General features: G+C 39.2%; 1 protein-coding gene across 5 annotated transcripts in view; it reads right to left on the reverse strand.

Moving 5' to 3' along the window:
- KCNN2 (potassium calcium-activated channel subfamily N member 2) overlaps positions 1-15365 on the reverse strand; it is a 405489-nt gene that overhangs the window by 91644 nt on the left and 298480 nt on the right. For 4 of the 5 annotated variants that reach the window (XM_070569539.1, XM_070569537.1, XM_070569538.1 and 1 more), the window contains one exon: positions 1865-2283. The exons of the other annotated variant lie outside the window; for it this stretch is intronic. In XM_070569539.1, the coding sequence (XP_070425640.1) occupies positions 1865-2283 (419 nt within the window). The remainder of the gene's footprint in view (positions 1-1864; positions 2284-15365) is intronic. 5 annotated transcript variants of the gene reach the window in all.

Here is a 15365-nt window from a genome sequence, read left to right on the forward strand (position 1 = left end):
CTTGTGCAATTTTAGAACACTGATCCTTCAAAGCTTCTAGAAAAAAAAAGCATCAAAAAATGAGAATAGCGTCAGACTGCTGAAACCTTGAGACCAGAGGAAAATAAACTCTTCAACATTCGAGGGAAAGTGATTTCCAATCTAGAGTTTTATATCCAGCCCAGTTATCAATTAAGCATAGGAGAAGAATAAAGGCTGCCATACCTGCACGGTTTCAAAAAATCTCTCTCTCTCAGATACTATCTTTTCTCAGAAGTTACTGGATGATAGATTCTGCCAAAATGAAGGAATAAATGAAGACAGAGGAAGAAACAAGATTCAAGAAAAAAGGTACTCAACATAAAAAAAAAAAAAGGCAAAGGAAATCCCCAACATGATAGAGAAGGAGGTTAGAAAGTCCGAAGAATCACTTCTAGGTGAAATTAATAGGCTGCCTAATATATATGAATCTAGTAAAAGGATATTTACATAATGTGGGAGAATTTACAGATGATAAGCATATAGAAAACTACGCAGGTAAAAAATAAGCAAATAAAATGAGGCAATTAAGAATTCCAGAGAAAATAAAAAGATGTGCAGGAAGGGCAAAATGATTCTAATATACCATATGGTTCAACTAAAAATGCAGCTAACATAGTCATAATAATGGGAACATGGAATATAGATTATTGGTGTTTATATAACTTATTAGGAAGATGGAAATTACTTTTTTGGGGGGGATAGAGTCATGAAAGTGGTGTGTGCCTGTAAGTGAAAGACAACTAAAACCTCAAATTCCATAAAAATCTGGATGTGAAATCTAGACGTAGCAATATAAGCAACATACTTTAGAAATGTGGGAAGTAATTACCAAAGAAAAGGCTAAAAGAATTTAGAGCGATTACTTCTGGAAAGTATAAATGGGAGAGGGGTGTTGCGGGTTTGCTATTTTTGCAACAACTCTCATTAGATATTTTTCTTCCTTAAACCAGCTGCATATATATAAACTGGATTTTCAAAAACTAAATTTAAAAAAATCTAGTTACCACAAAAACCAACATCTTAATACTTAACAGTTCTAGAAGCCTCTAAATTGTTTCTATCTGTCTACTGCTAATTTCCACTTGAATTTCTTAACCAAGGTCACACGAGGTTTCCTCCTTCATTATGATAGAGTTCTTCCCACTTATGTAACAAATCTACTTGTGTGTGTTTGTTAAATGGCAAGGTTAACATCACTGATGCTATACCTGATTAATTCAGATTCACTGAGCAGCTTCTGAGTTCTGAGAATGTGGGTCCAGCTCTAGACCACTGGAGCTCTTCAGACAATAAAACAAACACACACTTCCCCTTGTTACTAATTGTTGAGAGTTCAATAAAACTGAATATTATACATTAGCTCCTTATCAGTAATCATGTGAACACTATTATAAATAGGTACTACAGTCAACAAAACATTCTGAGATATTCCCTAAAGTTCAGACATCTTGCTTCACCACTCTTCCACTGGCTTTCTGTCTCAACAATAATCAACGCTATAACCAGTGAGGCACCAAAATGATTCAGTATTACCATTAAACAAACATTTCTGATAGAAGTCTCCTCTATAATTTGTAGATCTCCAAATTTTGACATAGATTATAAAGACAGTCCTCTATTGAAAACTGCTCAAATTAGAAAAAAAATACATACGTATCAAGGCATTGCTGTCTGCAAAAATCTTAAGAAAAGTTTGTCACAGTCATTTAAAAGAAGCTCAGCGGAGAATCCAAAATTTTCAAGAGTGAGTCACCATGTGCCTCTAGTCTAAAATGTGTTCTTTCTCCCACTTTCAAGGACACCATATGGCAAATCATGTTCTCAGGAAAAGAAACAAACTTACCTTTCACAAGCTCGGACAGTCCATGCGGCAATTATCCATAATGAGATACTAAAAACCAAGAGTACAGTTCCTGGGCATATAGTCATTAAAGTCTTCATAACAAAACGCGTATTGAAGTTTATCTTATTAAGTGCTCCAATGCTTCTAGAGGAGGCATCAGTGAACAGTTTGCTATGTAAAAGCATGACTCTGGCAATCAGATAGAGTCTTAAGAACATTGGTATAGATAAAATAATATCCACATCAGCGGTGGTTGTGGATGGGGCATAGGAGAAGGCAAGCCGGGCCGTCCATGTGAACGTATAATTCCCAGGTATGGGATGAATAGCACACACCAGTATTTCCAAGCAGATGAAGAAAATACGCTCATAAGTCATGGCTATTCTCCAGTCATCTGCTCCATTGTCCACCATGAACAACTGAAAAAATAAAGTAGAAAATCAGCTTCAGTATGGCATGAATGGTCCACAAGTGTTAGTGCAGATTTTAAAAATACATAACAGATGACTTTTAGCAATCATGGCAAGCTAAAGGTTATAACTTTTAAATGCTAGCCAGGTACACTATTTTTAGAAAATGGTATCGGCACAAAGGGAGAACTTCATTTTGTAAAAATTGAAATTAAAAACTTGCTACACACAAGCTGAAATGATTTTGGAGTCCATGCTCCTGGACAATCACGTAAGTAACATCATTTTGAAATAAAGGGCTTGGGCCTATTAGTAACGCATCCCCCTTAGATGAAGTCAGATGCACTTGCCTTATCACAAGTTCTTCTCCTCTTGCAAGGTCTGGGTCTAAACTCTTACACAATTCTAACTATATTCTCAGTGAAAGCTATTTAGGGTGCCTCTGCAATCAGTTATACCCTGCAATGCAACTATACATGAGCATTCCTACAAGAAATCTCATTCTTGGCTTCAGAGAGAAAATCACAAGAGACCACAGAGGAATGCGGCAGAAACATTTCTTCCAGCTTCCCCACTACCACTCTATTTTCTCTCTTGTCCTCTATTCTCCCTTAGCCTTCTCTTGGATTATTCTTTTGTTTTCAATCTTTCTTTCTTTAATGATGATTCCTTTTTCCTATTTCTGTTATTCCTCACACCACAATGAAAGAAAACAAAAAGAAAGAAAAAGGAGACACCTAGATAGATAGATAGATAGATAGATAGATAGATAGATAGATCGATAGATAGAAGACAGACAGATAGATTGATAGACAGACAGAGTAAAGGGGACAGAAAAAATGTTTCTTGTCTTCCCTGGCTTTTCAGTAAACAAGTCCACCAGGCTCTGGAAGTCCATAAACAACCAGAGGCATTTGGAAATGTGTGGTGACATTTCTGATTACCACAATGACTTGTGGGGGCTACTGGCATTTAGAGCCAGGAAGCCAGGGGTGCCAAGCACGCTGCAATCCCAGGAGTCCCACGCACATGAAAGACCTGTCTGCCCAGAATGCCAACAGCGCTCCCCACTAAGAAAGATGACATATTCTTTGCCTTTTGGTAAGTAACCAACTTAAGTAGAAAGCATGAGGTGAAAGCAGCCCAAATGAGAACAGTGCATTCTCAAGTAAGTGAATAGCAAAAGGTTGGCAGAGCACGTTTCCACTACAGTTGGATTCTACAGACTCTGCTCTTCTAGAATCAGGAAAGTAATTTTTCCACCATTTAGATGGTTACTAATTCCCATTCTAGATTAGTTATTCTGCAGTTCATAGCTACTTCCCATGCTATTATTCAAACATTGTCATCAGTGTTACTTGGCAAGGACAGGAATTTGAGGACAAAAATTACCACTTCTTTCTGGTACCTCGAGGAGATGGAGAACCAGCAGAATCTCTCAAAAACATATTAAAATTTTAACAAATTAAGTTAGGGAAACATAATGGCTTTAGGTATGCATTTATCACAACTTTCCATCTAGGGACCTTAAAGTGTTTGACACATGCTAATAGACAAGAAAAATCATATTTTCCCAGTTTCCAGTAAAGAAATAGATCATAAATAAAGCAGGCCACGTTGGCTATGGAAATAATCTCCTTCAGTCTCACCACTTTCAATATCATGTTGGTATAAATGATTTCAATAATAAAGATATACAGATTGTGTAGATAAAATGGAGAAGCCTTCTAAACTTTCTATCAGTATTTACTGAGTACTGTATAACTCTAAAGGAGTATGACCCCCAAATCTCTTAAGACGTTTACATCCAAAGGAATATGTCCCTCAAAATAGCTATTTTGAGAGGCTATATACGTTCCAAAGATGCTGTTGTCACTCTTTGGAAACTGCTCTCAGGGCCTGTTACAAGTCACATAAGAAAAACAGTACTGTTATTTAGATTCTTATTTCCATTTCTACTGAAAGTGGTATTACCCAGTTTGGTTGTCCACTTTCTTCACTGAACTTGGCAAAACGTCAAATCCACCTCCAAAGGGCTAAGAATCACTAAGACTCCAGACAGTCAAAAGCTGTGCTGCAGATTCTGAGCACAATTCCAAGACGGGCTTCCCCACACCATTCTGGGCCACAGCAGAATAAATGCAGAACAAGTACCCTCTCAGGTAACTGATAAAGAAACGCCAATTTGGATGTGTAATTCTGATACATTGCTCATAAAAAGTGTCCTATCTTCCCAGGATAGCACTCTTTCCAACACTCATAGCACACCTGGTCCCTCTGACGTCACTCTACTCTCTCTTTTCAGCCTCCTTTTCATTGCTTCCTCTGCTTACTTCCCTAACTACCCTGGGTCTCTCGATTCGTTCACATCACTGCAACAATTATCTCATGGGCATTCTCAGCAGCCTCCCATTATCTTCTGAGGGGCCTGTCCAGGCAACACCAATCCGGGACCTGCAGGTGGATGAAGCCACCACACCCCAGTGCCTTCAAGCTCAGCTGAACCCTCAGCCTCACCTGCCATCATTCCCGTGTCCTCCATAGCATCAGTCACAAACAACCATCTTTCTGCTCAAAGGCCTCCTTTGTTCCTCTCCCTCTCAGCATGCTTTCCCCCAATATCAGAAATACCCTCTATTTTATACTTCAGCCACAAACTTGCCTGTATATCACTCTTTTCTCCTTATTTCCCTCCTCTTTTGCTCCCCTGTCTAAAGCAATGTTACATCAAAATCCAGTTCACCTGCATTGAAAGCCTGGTTCCTGTGCTTCCTCCCTCTCAGCAGGCAAGTTCAAATCTCCACTGTTCACTAGAACAAAGGACCACAAACAAAGGAGATCCCCCTGTGGCTCTGGGTGGGCCACAGGTGGTGTTCATTTTCTCAATTCTCTTTCATCCCCCAACGCCCCACTAAAGATACCTTAATTATGAAATCCAGTCCTTCCATCTTAACTTTTATCTTACTTGATCTGTCTGACATTAATCACTCTCTTCCTTCCTAAAAAAGATCTCTTCTCACGGCCTGTGTGACATATTGTTTTTTTCATCTGCAGCCACTCTCAAGGATCCATCTCAGTTTCCTTAAAAAGCTACCTTCCTCCTCCCCATCACAGTACTCCTGCTCTACTGAGCCTCCTCATACTCTACTTTCCTGAATGATCTCTCCCATGCCTTCTGTCTCCACCACCAGATGCCTCCTACTGGAAGCCATCCTCCATCCTCTAATGACCTTCTTAAAATGTAGATTATATAATCCTATTGTTGCCAAGATTAAAACCATTCAAAGGCCTCCATTTCACAATCTGGCTTTCCTATCTCTTCAACCTCATTGCCTATGCCTCCCCTTACATTCCCCTCTGGTTGCAGATTCCGGAACACAGTCCCCTAACCATACTTCTGTGTCTCTGTACATTCTATCCTGTGGACTAGAAAGTCTTTCCACCCAGCAAATTCTTATTCCTTTAAGATCAAACTCCACAATCACTCCTTTAGGACATTGTCCATGCCCCAGCCAAATCTGAAAACTCCCTCCTCTGTTCCACCATGATCCCCGTGTGTGTGCCTCTTATTCATGCTGCCACAGGAGACATAAGGACTTCTCTGTAAGACTGTCATCCCTACTTGTCCTTGAGGCTCCTTGAGGACAGGAACCATGTCTACCTAGTGGAGAATAAGAAACGCTTGTTAAAGAAACTGGATTGTTATTTCTACTTTAATATTGACTATCCTAATCACCGGATAGATTCTAATATTAATTAAATATGCTCATGGAAGATGGGAAGACTAAAGAATAATACAAGTGAAATAAATCTATGACATCTTTCAAACCTGTAGAGAACACATCCTACCAAATGCTAAGTCATTGCTGCAGCACAATTTTGTAATTCCATAGGAAGTCCAGATCATATTCTTCTTCAGTAACTTCTCCAGAAAAATTTTCTATGACATAGTCACTTTTTACTAATCAGGGGTTTACTGAACACCTGAAATGATTTTATTTTTGGTTTTGTTTTATCAGAATATATATTTCAAAGCGAAAGTTAAGAGAGAAATATTTTCTTATACTCTCCACATAATCCTCACACTTAACTGCTGCTTATTTCTTTGTTCACTCATTTATTTACTTAATACCCAGTGTGCTGAATACTCATTACGTACCAGACATTGTGCCATGTACTAGCCATACAATAAGATTTACAGCAGACAGAGGGTCTGCCCCACAAAACTAACTTTCACCAGGAAAGAAATAGAAAAGTCAAGAAAGCAGACTCAAAGCAATTTAATAAAGTAATTATATCTGTGGACACTGCTATGAAGGAAATAAACAAGAGATGATATAGAGAACAACAAAGTGGAGGTGACAGTAGATGCGGTCATCAGGGAAGGCATCTGGAGAAGTACCATTTAAGGGGAGACTTGGATAAAGAGAAGAGCCATATAGACAGCCAGGAGAAGAACACTGTAAGCAGAGGAAATAGCACATGCAAAGTCCACAGGGTTTATAAAAACTTAGCATGCTTAAGGAAATAAAAGAACACCAGAGTGGTTGAAACTTAACGATCAAGGGGCAGAGTGAAAGCAGGTGAGTTTGAAGAGACAAAGAGGGATGTGCAGGACTTTACTGTCTGTGGTATCAAGACTGGATTTCATTCCAAGTGCAGCAGGAATCCGTTGAAGGGTATTACGCAGAGGAATGAAGGGATCTAATTTACAGCTTACAGGGCTCATCCTTACTGTTGTGGGGAAACAAGAGTAGACAAGAGAGGATACATGTTAGGAAATTCTCTGGCGTCTGATTGGTTGCAGTCAGTATCCCCGTGACCTAGACCAGTGGGGTGGAGGTTGCCATGGAAATGGAGATGTGGGTGCACTAGAGATATAATTTGGAGATCTTGCTAGAACTTGCTGATGGGCTGAATGTGGGAGTAATAAAAGAAAGAGAAGAACCATAGATGGCTGAGTTTCTACTCTGAAAAACAGTGGATGACAGTGCCATTTCCTGAGTACAATCGACGGGCAGGGAGGGGTTGGAGAGGAAAGAAAAGGTTCCATTTTGGCTACTGTCATTTGAGTAGAGATGCCAAGTAGGCAGCAGTATATGCAAGTCACTCAGAAGAGAAGTCTGGACTTAATAAATTTGGAAGGCATCAGTATTTAGGTAGTTTTATGAGATCAAAGGGAAAATTAAAGAAAGTGAAGAGAAAAGGACAGAACACAGGCCAAGTCCTGAGGAACCCAAAAGTGGAGGGCAGCTGGAAGGTCAAGCCAGTCTGTGAAGTAGGAAGAACAGAAAGTGTTGTTCTAGGAGTCAAGGGTGAGGGCTGTCAGTTACAAACTGTAAAATAATATTCACCAGATTTACAAATACGTTAATGCACTCAATATCCCATACACAAATGAAAACATTCTAAACATCAGTTATTCAACAACTGATTTCATGTCAAGTATTAAAGTCCAACTGTAAAAATATTCCCATTATATTCCACATGATCAATATAATCTATGTGATCTGTTTTATGCTTACTTGTCGGGGAGTCAGAGTTATCAGAATGACAGATACTCTAACATCTCTATATTCATTTTTCCTTTTTTTTTGTTTTTAGGAAGATTAGCCCTGAGCTAACATCTGCCTCCAATCCTCCTCTTTTTGCTGAGGAAGACTGGCCTTGAGCTAACATCCATGCCCATCTTCCTCCACTTTCTATGTGGGATGCCTACCACAGCATGGCTTGCCAAGCAGTGCCATGTCTGCACCCGGGATCTGAACCGGCTAACCCTGGGCCACTGAAGCGGAATGTGCGCACTTAACCACTGCACCACCAGGCCGGCCCCTCATTTTTCCTTTTGATGTTGATAAAAGAAGAAAAATTTTAGGGAGAAAGCATGACAGTTTAATCTACTTTAATTCTACAGCTGTGGCTAACGGTCTTCACCAGAAGTCTAAAGTCTAATAAGAGAGCATGCCCTCAGAATATATTCCACCACAAACTTGAACTTTCCAGTGCAACTGTTTTATGTTTGCTCAGATACCCAAAATATAATATACTTCAAGCTCATTGTCCAAGACGAATTGACAGTTAGAGTCATCAGTAGGAAGAGAGTCCCGAGTTTAGTGGGAGGGGTCTGCTGCATGATCAGGTCAGCCGCTGGCCTGGGGACTTTTTGCTTAGCCAGCTCGGAAATCGAGGGACTCAGCTGCAGAAGCCCCAGTCACCTTCGGCATGTGCTTTTCCTCCTCAATGAGGCTGCAAGCTCTGTGGTCTGATCTGGGACAGTGTCTTACACATCCTGTCTTTCCTTTCTAGTACAGAATCCAGGGCAGTGCTCCACACAAAAGTAGTGGTGAAAAATACATCCTAAATAAAATAATTTTAGTCATGTATTTGTTAAGAAAGTAAGTATACGTAGAAGAGCCAGAAAAAACCTGAAAAGGAAGAATAATAAGGGAGAAGCAGCCCTGATAGATTAAAAAACAAATTAATAAATAAAACCACGTGGTACTGGCACATAAAATAACTGAGAAGCCAATGGAACAGAACAGAAAGTTCAAAATAGACCCAATCAATACCCTGGGGATTTCACAGTATTATAAAGGCAGACAATCAAATCAGCGGGAAGAATGCAGTTTATTGAAAAGTGATTTGGGGACAACTAAGTATCCATCTGGAGAAATAGACAGTTGAACCGATGTCTCATAACAAATACATTAAGAAAAACTCCAGGTGGATGAAACACTTAGATATGAAAATGAAACTACCAACAGGTTAGAAGAAATCATGTAAAAATTATTTTGTAAGCTCACAAAAGGGAAGGTCTCTTAACTTGACAAAAACCCCACAGCCTTAAAAGAAAACGTTGATATACTTTACTACCTTAAACTTTTGTTTTCTGCACCTGGCCAAAACAATAGTAAAAACAAACACCAAAACTATGGGGAAAATGTTCACAATACGTATCACGAAGGACTAATTTCCCTAATTACATAAAAGTTCCTATAAACCCTTAAGAAAGAGACAAAAAGTCCAACAGAAAAATGAACAAAGGATACAAACAGCAGATCATGGAAAAGGAAATAAAAACGGCTCTTAAACCTATTTTAAAAAAAAGATGCTCAATCTCAATTATAAGAGGAAAATGAGACACCATTTTTTTGACTTGCCATGTGGCAAAAGGTCTAGAAGTTTTACAACACACTATACTAGTGAAGGTGTGGAGAAGCAGGCACTCTCCTATATTGTACGTAGACGTGTAAATCAGCACAACCCCTGAGGAGGGCAATTTATCAGGTCACAAATGCACACACTCTTTGACCACGCAATTCCATTTCCTTAGATGAATTTTGTCGTACTGATACATTTGCACGTGTGATAGTGAACATATACAGCCATTTGTTACAAGATTGTTTGTATATTAGCAAAAGATTAGAAGTAATCTAAATATCCACTAATAGGTAAAGAGGTTAAACAAATTAGGGACGTCCCCAAAATGAAATAGTGTGTCATTAAAAAAAGATGAGGAAAATTGTTATGTACTATTAAAGAAAGTGGTCTAGTAAGTCGCTGAGTTAAAAAAAAATGCAAACTGTATGCTACTATTTGTGCAGTTTTGTTAATGGGGAGAACATATATTTGTATTTGTATGTGCATAAAAGATCTCTGAAAGAATATTCTAGAAATTAATGATGTGTTGCTTAGGGGTGTTAAACTGAGTGGCTGGGATCAGAAATGGAAGCGAGACTTTTAATTATATAATCTTTACTACTTTTTATTTTGGAACCATGTAAATAAATACAGATAATTAATAATAAGAGAAAATGATTGTTGAAAAAGAGAGGAAGGAAAAATGAGAATGAATGAGGTCGTTAGACATTCAAATGCATCCTCACAAATAGTCTTCATGTGCAAAACGGCAAAACTAGAAAGTAATAACTGACATTCACAATGACAACCTACAAAACCAAGCACACGGAATCCAATTTATATCTAAAATATTCTGCTTACTCAGGCAAAACCTTGAACCATTATATTACATAACTGTTTTCAACAGCATGAAGAAAAATAAGTAAGATTTCTTGGTTAACCTTTAAACCAAATATTCAATAAAACCGAGCTCTTTTTTTCACTCAGTTATCGAATGCTTCTATTTGCAAGGTTCTGTGGACACACAGATTGAAAAGCCTCTCCGTGTTTGATAAGGAAGAGACGTATAAATGAATGAGTACAGTACCTGTGGAAATTACCATAACAGAGGAGTGAAGAAGACACTGAGGAAATAGAGCAGAGGGTTCTGGGGAGGCTACACGACAGAATAGTACGTGGAATAGTGCCATCATGGAACAGTGCCCACCCCTCCTTCCACAGGGGCTGCCCGGACTCTTCATATAACTCAGGACTATAAACTTCCAATTTCAGTTTTAGGACATTTGGGAGATAAAGGCCCCAAAGAAAATGCACAGCAATGTGTTCATCCAAAAAAGAGGCCCCTTCTTTAGAAACTAGCTTTTGGATGAAATAGAGTGAAAAAGCCACTACAGAGGCAAGCCAAGGAATGAGGTTTTTTCTTTACTAAAGCATTGCCAAGGCTCAGGCAACAAAGAAGTAAGACCACAATTGCTTGTCACGGTTTAGGTCAAAGGACAAATGGAGAAAGAGAGAAGACTTTCAATGGTCTCACTGAGATTTCCTCCAAGACCTTCAGCCCAGAACTGTAGGAGGCAAAAACAGAAAAGCTATGTTCACAATTCACCAGTCCTGAGCAAAACTGGAAAGAAACAAGCAAAGCTGATGTTTGTCGTTCCCTCACCACCATCCTGTACCCTCTCTTTTGGAGCCTCCTGCCCATTCCAGCAGCCCTGTGTACTCATGCCGCCCGCAGAGTTTTCTGAGTCCAAGGAGGAGAATGCGAAAATTAATGCACTAAAGTATTAATCACAGAATTGCTAATTCCCTGGGCGAAGAGTGCAGAGAAAAAAACTTGCCTGGAATGCAGGAAACCAAGGATCAGATTCCAAATATTTAAACTTGTTATATGACCTTGGGAAGTCATTTAAATTTCATGGAACTTAATTCAGCTGTAAAATGGAGATAACATTATTTGCTGTCTCGGAAAGCAGTTGCAATGATGAAATAAACACATATGATATGTTGTGGCCAACACCATTAACTGGCCAGCCCAATGCCATTCCCATCCCTTTTCTGTCTTGCCCATGTCCATTACAGAAGTACCCACTTCTCCAGACTCTTTTGCATGTGTATGTAGCCATGTGACGCAGTTCTGATGGGAAGTCATAAGCAAAAGATTGTTGGAGGACTTCTTAGAATGTCTTTGCTTTCTTGAATAAAAATGACATCTGCCTGGCATAGACTTCTTTTTTCCCTTCCTCCAACCCTAAACAGAGGTGATGACTGGGTCTGCAGCAGCTATCTTGTGATCATGAGGAAAAGGTCAAAAGAATCACAGTAACGCCGGCCCTGACATCTTTTAAGTCACTGAGCCAACCACCACCTACCCTATTAGTTTAAGTCACTGTTAGTTGGGTTTTCTGTTATTTGAGCAGCTAAAAGTACGTCTACATTTAATTTAATGTACATTAAAGTGCTGTGTAAAGATCTATAAAGGATAAGGAATAATTATTAATGTAAACACCTCATGGAACAAGTAGCCAACAGTTCAAAAGGGATGCATCTCAAATACTGAAATTTAAAACACAACAACTATTGAGTGGTGGAGTTATTTATGGGAGGGAAGCTTTCTTCATGCCTTTTAAATATCAACCAACTGCTCAGAACACCCAGTTGTGTGACTCATAGGAAACACACACACACACTTTGGAGACAGAGAAGCTTGGATTTAATTTCTGGCTTGACCACTTACTAGCTAAGTGGTTCTGGGCAAGATACTTAATCTCTCTAAACCCCAGTTTGCTCATCTACAAAAAATAAAAACAACGAAAACCTTGTATGATTATTAGGAGGCAAACACTCATTCTGCTGACCTTAGCAAAAGTGACCCCATGAACAAGTAATAGTACTCTATGGACCCTCAAGAGGGGCAAGTACATGAGTTAGATGTTAACTTGTGATATGAAAATGGGAAAATCAATCATGGAAGAGGAGGAAGGAAATTTGGCAAGGAAAGACAGATTAGAGCAAAATCAGTATTGAGAGGAGTTCTAGAAACTTCAACTGTACCTATTTTTGAAAGAATTCTTATTTGCTGAAACTATGAGTTTCTGAAATTCTTCTCTTCTGACTTAGACAGCTTTGTCTACAGAACTGAAGGTGGAGTAAGCAGAGATGGACAGAGACACTAACATCAGTGATTGTAGCTACCGGAAAGGATGAAAATCAAGATTAGAAGAAATGAGAAACTGGCATAAAATTTCTCTATGGTCCGTTCTTTACTAGGTTTTTATTGACGTGCTTACATTAATTGTCTACAAATTTTGGTAAGCATCCTCAAATAATTTTTGGAAGCTGATAGGAGATAAATCATAAGGAAAATAAAATAAACTTGGTAAGTCCTAAAGCCATGAAATAATTGAATATGAACCTACTCATTCGATTCCAAAAATTTAATCTGAGGGCCGGCACTGTTGCCTAGTGGTTAGTTCAGCCTGCTCCACGTCAGCAGCCCGGGTTTGGTTCCTGGGTGCGGACCTCCACCACTCATTGGTGGCCATGCTGTGGCAGCAACCCACATACAAAATAGAGGAAGACTGGCACAGATGTTACCTCAGGGCCAATCTTCCCTAGAAAAAAAAATTTAATCTGAAATGATAAAAACTGTATATTTGTATTTGAAGCATTATAGTAATTATCGCTACACGGCTAAAATGTATTATCATCATCTTAGTTATTTTAAGCACTCAAAAAGCTAGTTAAAAGCCAGTTCACATTTATTATCTCATTTGCCCTTATAAGAGTCCAATTAAAGCAATTGAAAGAATTTGGTCACTGTCACATCGTGAGTTACTGAAAAACCTGAAGCTAAAGTTCAGGTCTTCCTACATTCACATCATATGACGGGGGCATCAACCTGAACTGAAAAGTTGCGTGCAAATCAAATATTTATAAAGCAAATAAACGCTTACCCACTAATTTACATTATGATTTCTAAAATGTCCCATCTTTACTCCCTGATGATCTTAGATGACAGCAGCAACTTGCACCCCTGCTTCTCTGGCACAAGCAAATATTTAAATAAACTTGCATGTTACATTCAATGCCCTGTGGTAACAGAAATAGACTACTTCCTAGTTTAGTCTTCCAAGTTAGATATTCTTCATCCCGAATATTTCTTTTAACTTTGCTTGTAAAGAACCCCAAATTGTGCACAGTAGTTGAGATGAAACTTGAAAGCTGTTTTAAAGTGTGCTTAACTCACCATATGTTAATGAGGCCAGGCACTGCTCTAACCTTGTTATGTGTATTAATTCATATAAAATACATAACCACTCGAGAAGGTAGATACAATTACCATCCCCATTTTAGGAATGAGAAAACTGAGGCTCAGGGGTAAAGGAACGAGCCAGGTCACATGGTGTTGGTGTATGGGGCTGGGATATGAACCTGAGAAATCCAGCTTCGCAACCTGTGTCCATAGGAAGTATGGACTGCTGCTCATCACTTACTTAGGCAGTTATAAAGCAATTTTAGGAAGAGCACCCAGACGACGTAACAACAACATCAAAGGAACCCAGACATCAGCGACAAGTTTGGTTATCTAGCACCCTAGCATTCAGCAAGGAAGAAACAAAGAATATACAACAGGGAAGGAAATAGCAGAGTGAAGGAAGATAACTATTTCATTTAGTAAATCCATTGTAGTAGGAAGTACTGGCAGAGAGGAAAGACACACACACACACACATACACACACACACAAGCAGACACAAGGTCTCAGAAGACCCAATAGTCTTAACTCATTTAATGAAAGATCAAACAATCTTATACACCTCAGTCACCAAGAGGACATCATTGTATTTCAACACATTGCAAAATCTCATGTGCCAAATAAATGGTGCTGACTTTAACAAAGGCTCCATGAGATTTAACTGATTCTGTTTTTGAAGGCAGGGGTGTACAGAATTGTTATACTTGTGTCTAAATTTTAGAAATATTTCTATCCAGATTGTTAAAATAAAAATCTAAGAAACAGAGAAAGACAAATACCACATGATCTCTCTTATATGTGGAATCTAAAAAAAAATTGAAGCTTATAGATACAAGAGAACAGACTGATGGTTGCCAGAAGTTGGGGGAGGGTGGGGGGCAGGAGAAATGGGTGAAATTTGTTTTAGTTTAAATAACTGAAAAGAAAAATGGGCAAAGGACATAAACAAGCAACACCGGAGGGAGAATCAAAGAGTGCCAGGCAGGTCAGCACTGCCCCACAGACTGCCCCTTCCGAAGGACCTGCCTTCCTTCTGGCCTCTGGAAGGGGCAGCCATACGAGTTCATTTGATGGCCTGGGACCCACCAGATCCTCAAAAAAAAAAAAAAACAAAAAAAAACTGATGTGGAATAATTGATTATAATCCCCTTCACAGTTCTAAAAGAAAATAAGGATCAGCCTAGAAGTGTATAGACAGGTAAGCTATCTTTCAGGGGGAAAAAAAGGTGAAAGATATTTTCAGACACAAAGATTAAGAGCAGAAATGGCTGCTAAAAGATGTGCTACAGGGACCGGCCTGGTGGTGTAGTGGTTAAGTTCACACACTCCACTTTGGCCGCCTGGGGTTCATGGGTTCAGATCCCAGGTACGGGCCTACACACCACTCATCAAGCCATGCTGTGGCAGCATCCCACATACAAAATAGAGGAAGACGGCCACAGGTGTTAGCTTAGCAACAGTCTTTCTCACACACACACAAAAAGATGTGCTATAAGGTAGAAGGAAACAGAAGCCAGAAGAAATGAGCCGGAGCAGCAAAGGAACAAGTAGGCATGCTAGTAAGTCCAAATAAAAACTGCCTGAAAATAATTACAATCATCAACATAATCATAATGACTAATTTGGACGAGGTTGGAAAAGCAAGATCGAAATAAAATCCTGGACATCACTAATCTGGATGGAGGGAGGAAGGGAGA

Source organism: Equus przewalskii, chromosome 13, assembly GCF_037783145.1.
Source record: "Equus przewalskii isolate Varuska chromosome 13, EquPr2, whole genome shotgun sequence".
In the NCBI taxonomy this organism is placed as follows: Eukaryota; Metazoa; Chordata; class Mammalia; order Perissodactyla; family Equidae; genus Equus; species Equus przewalskii.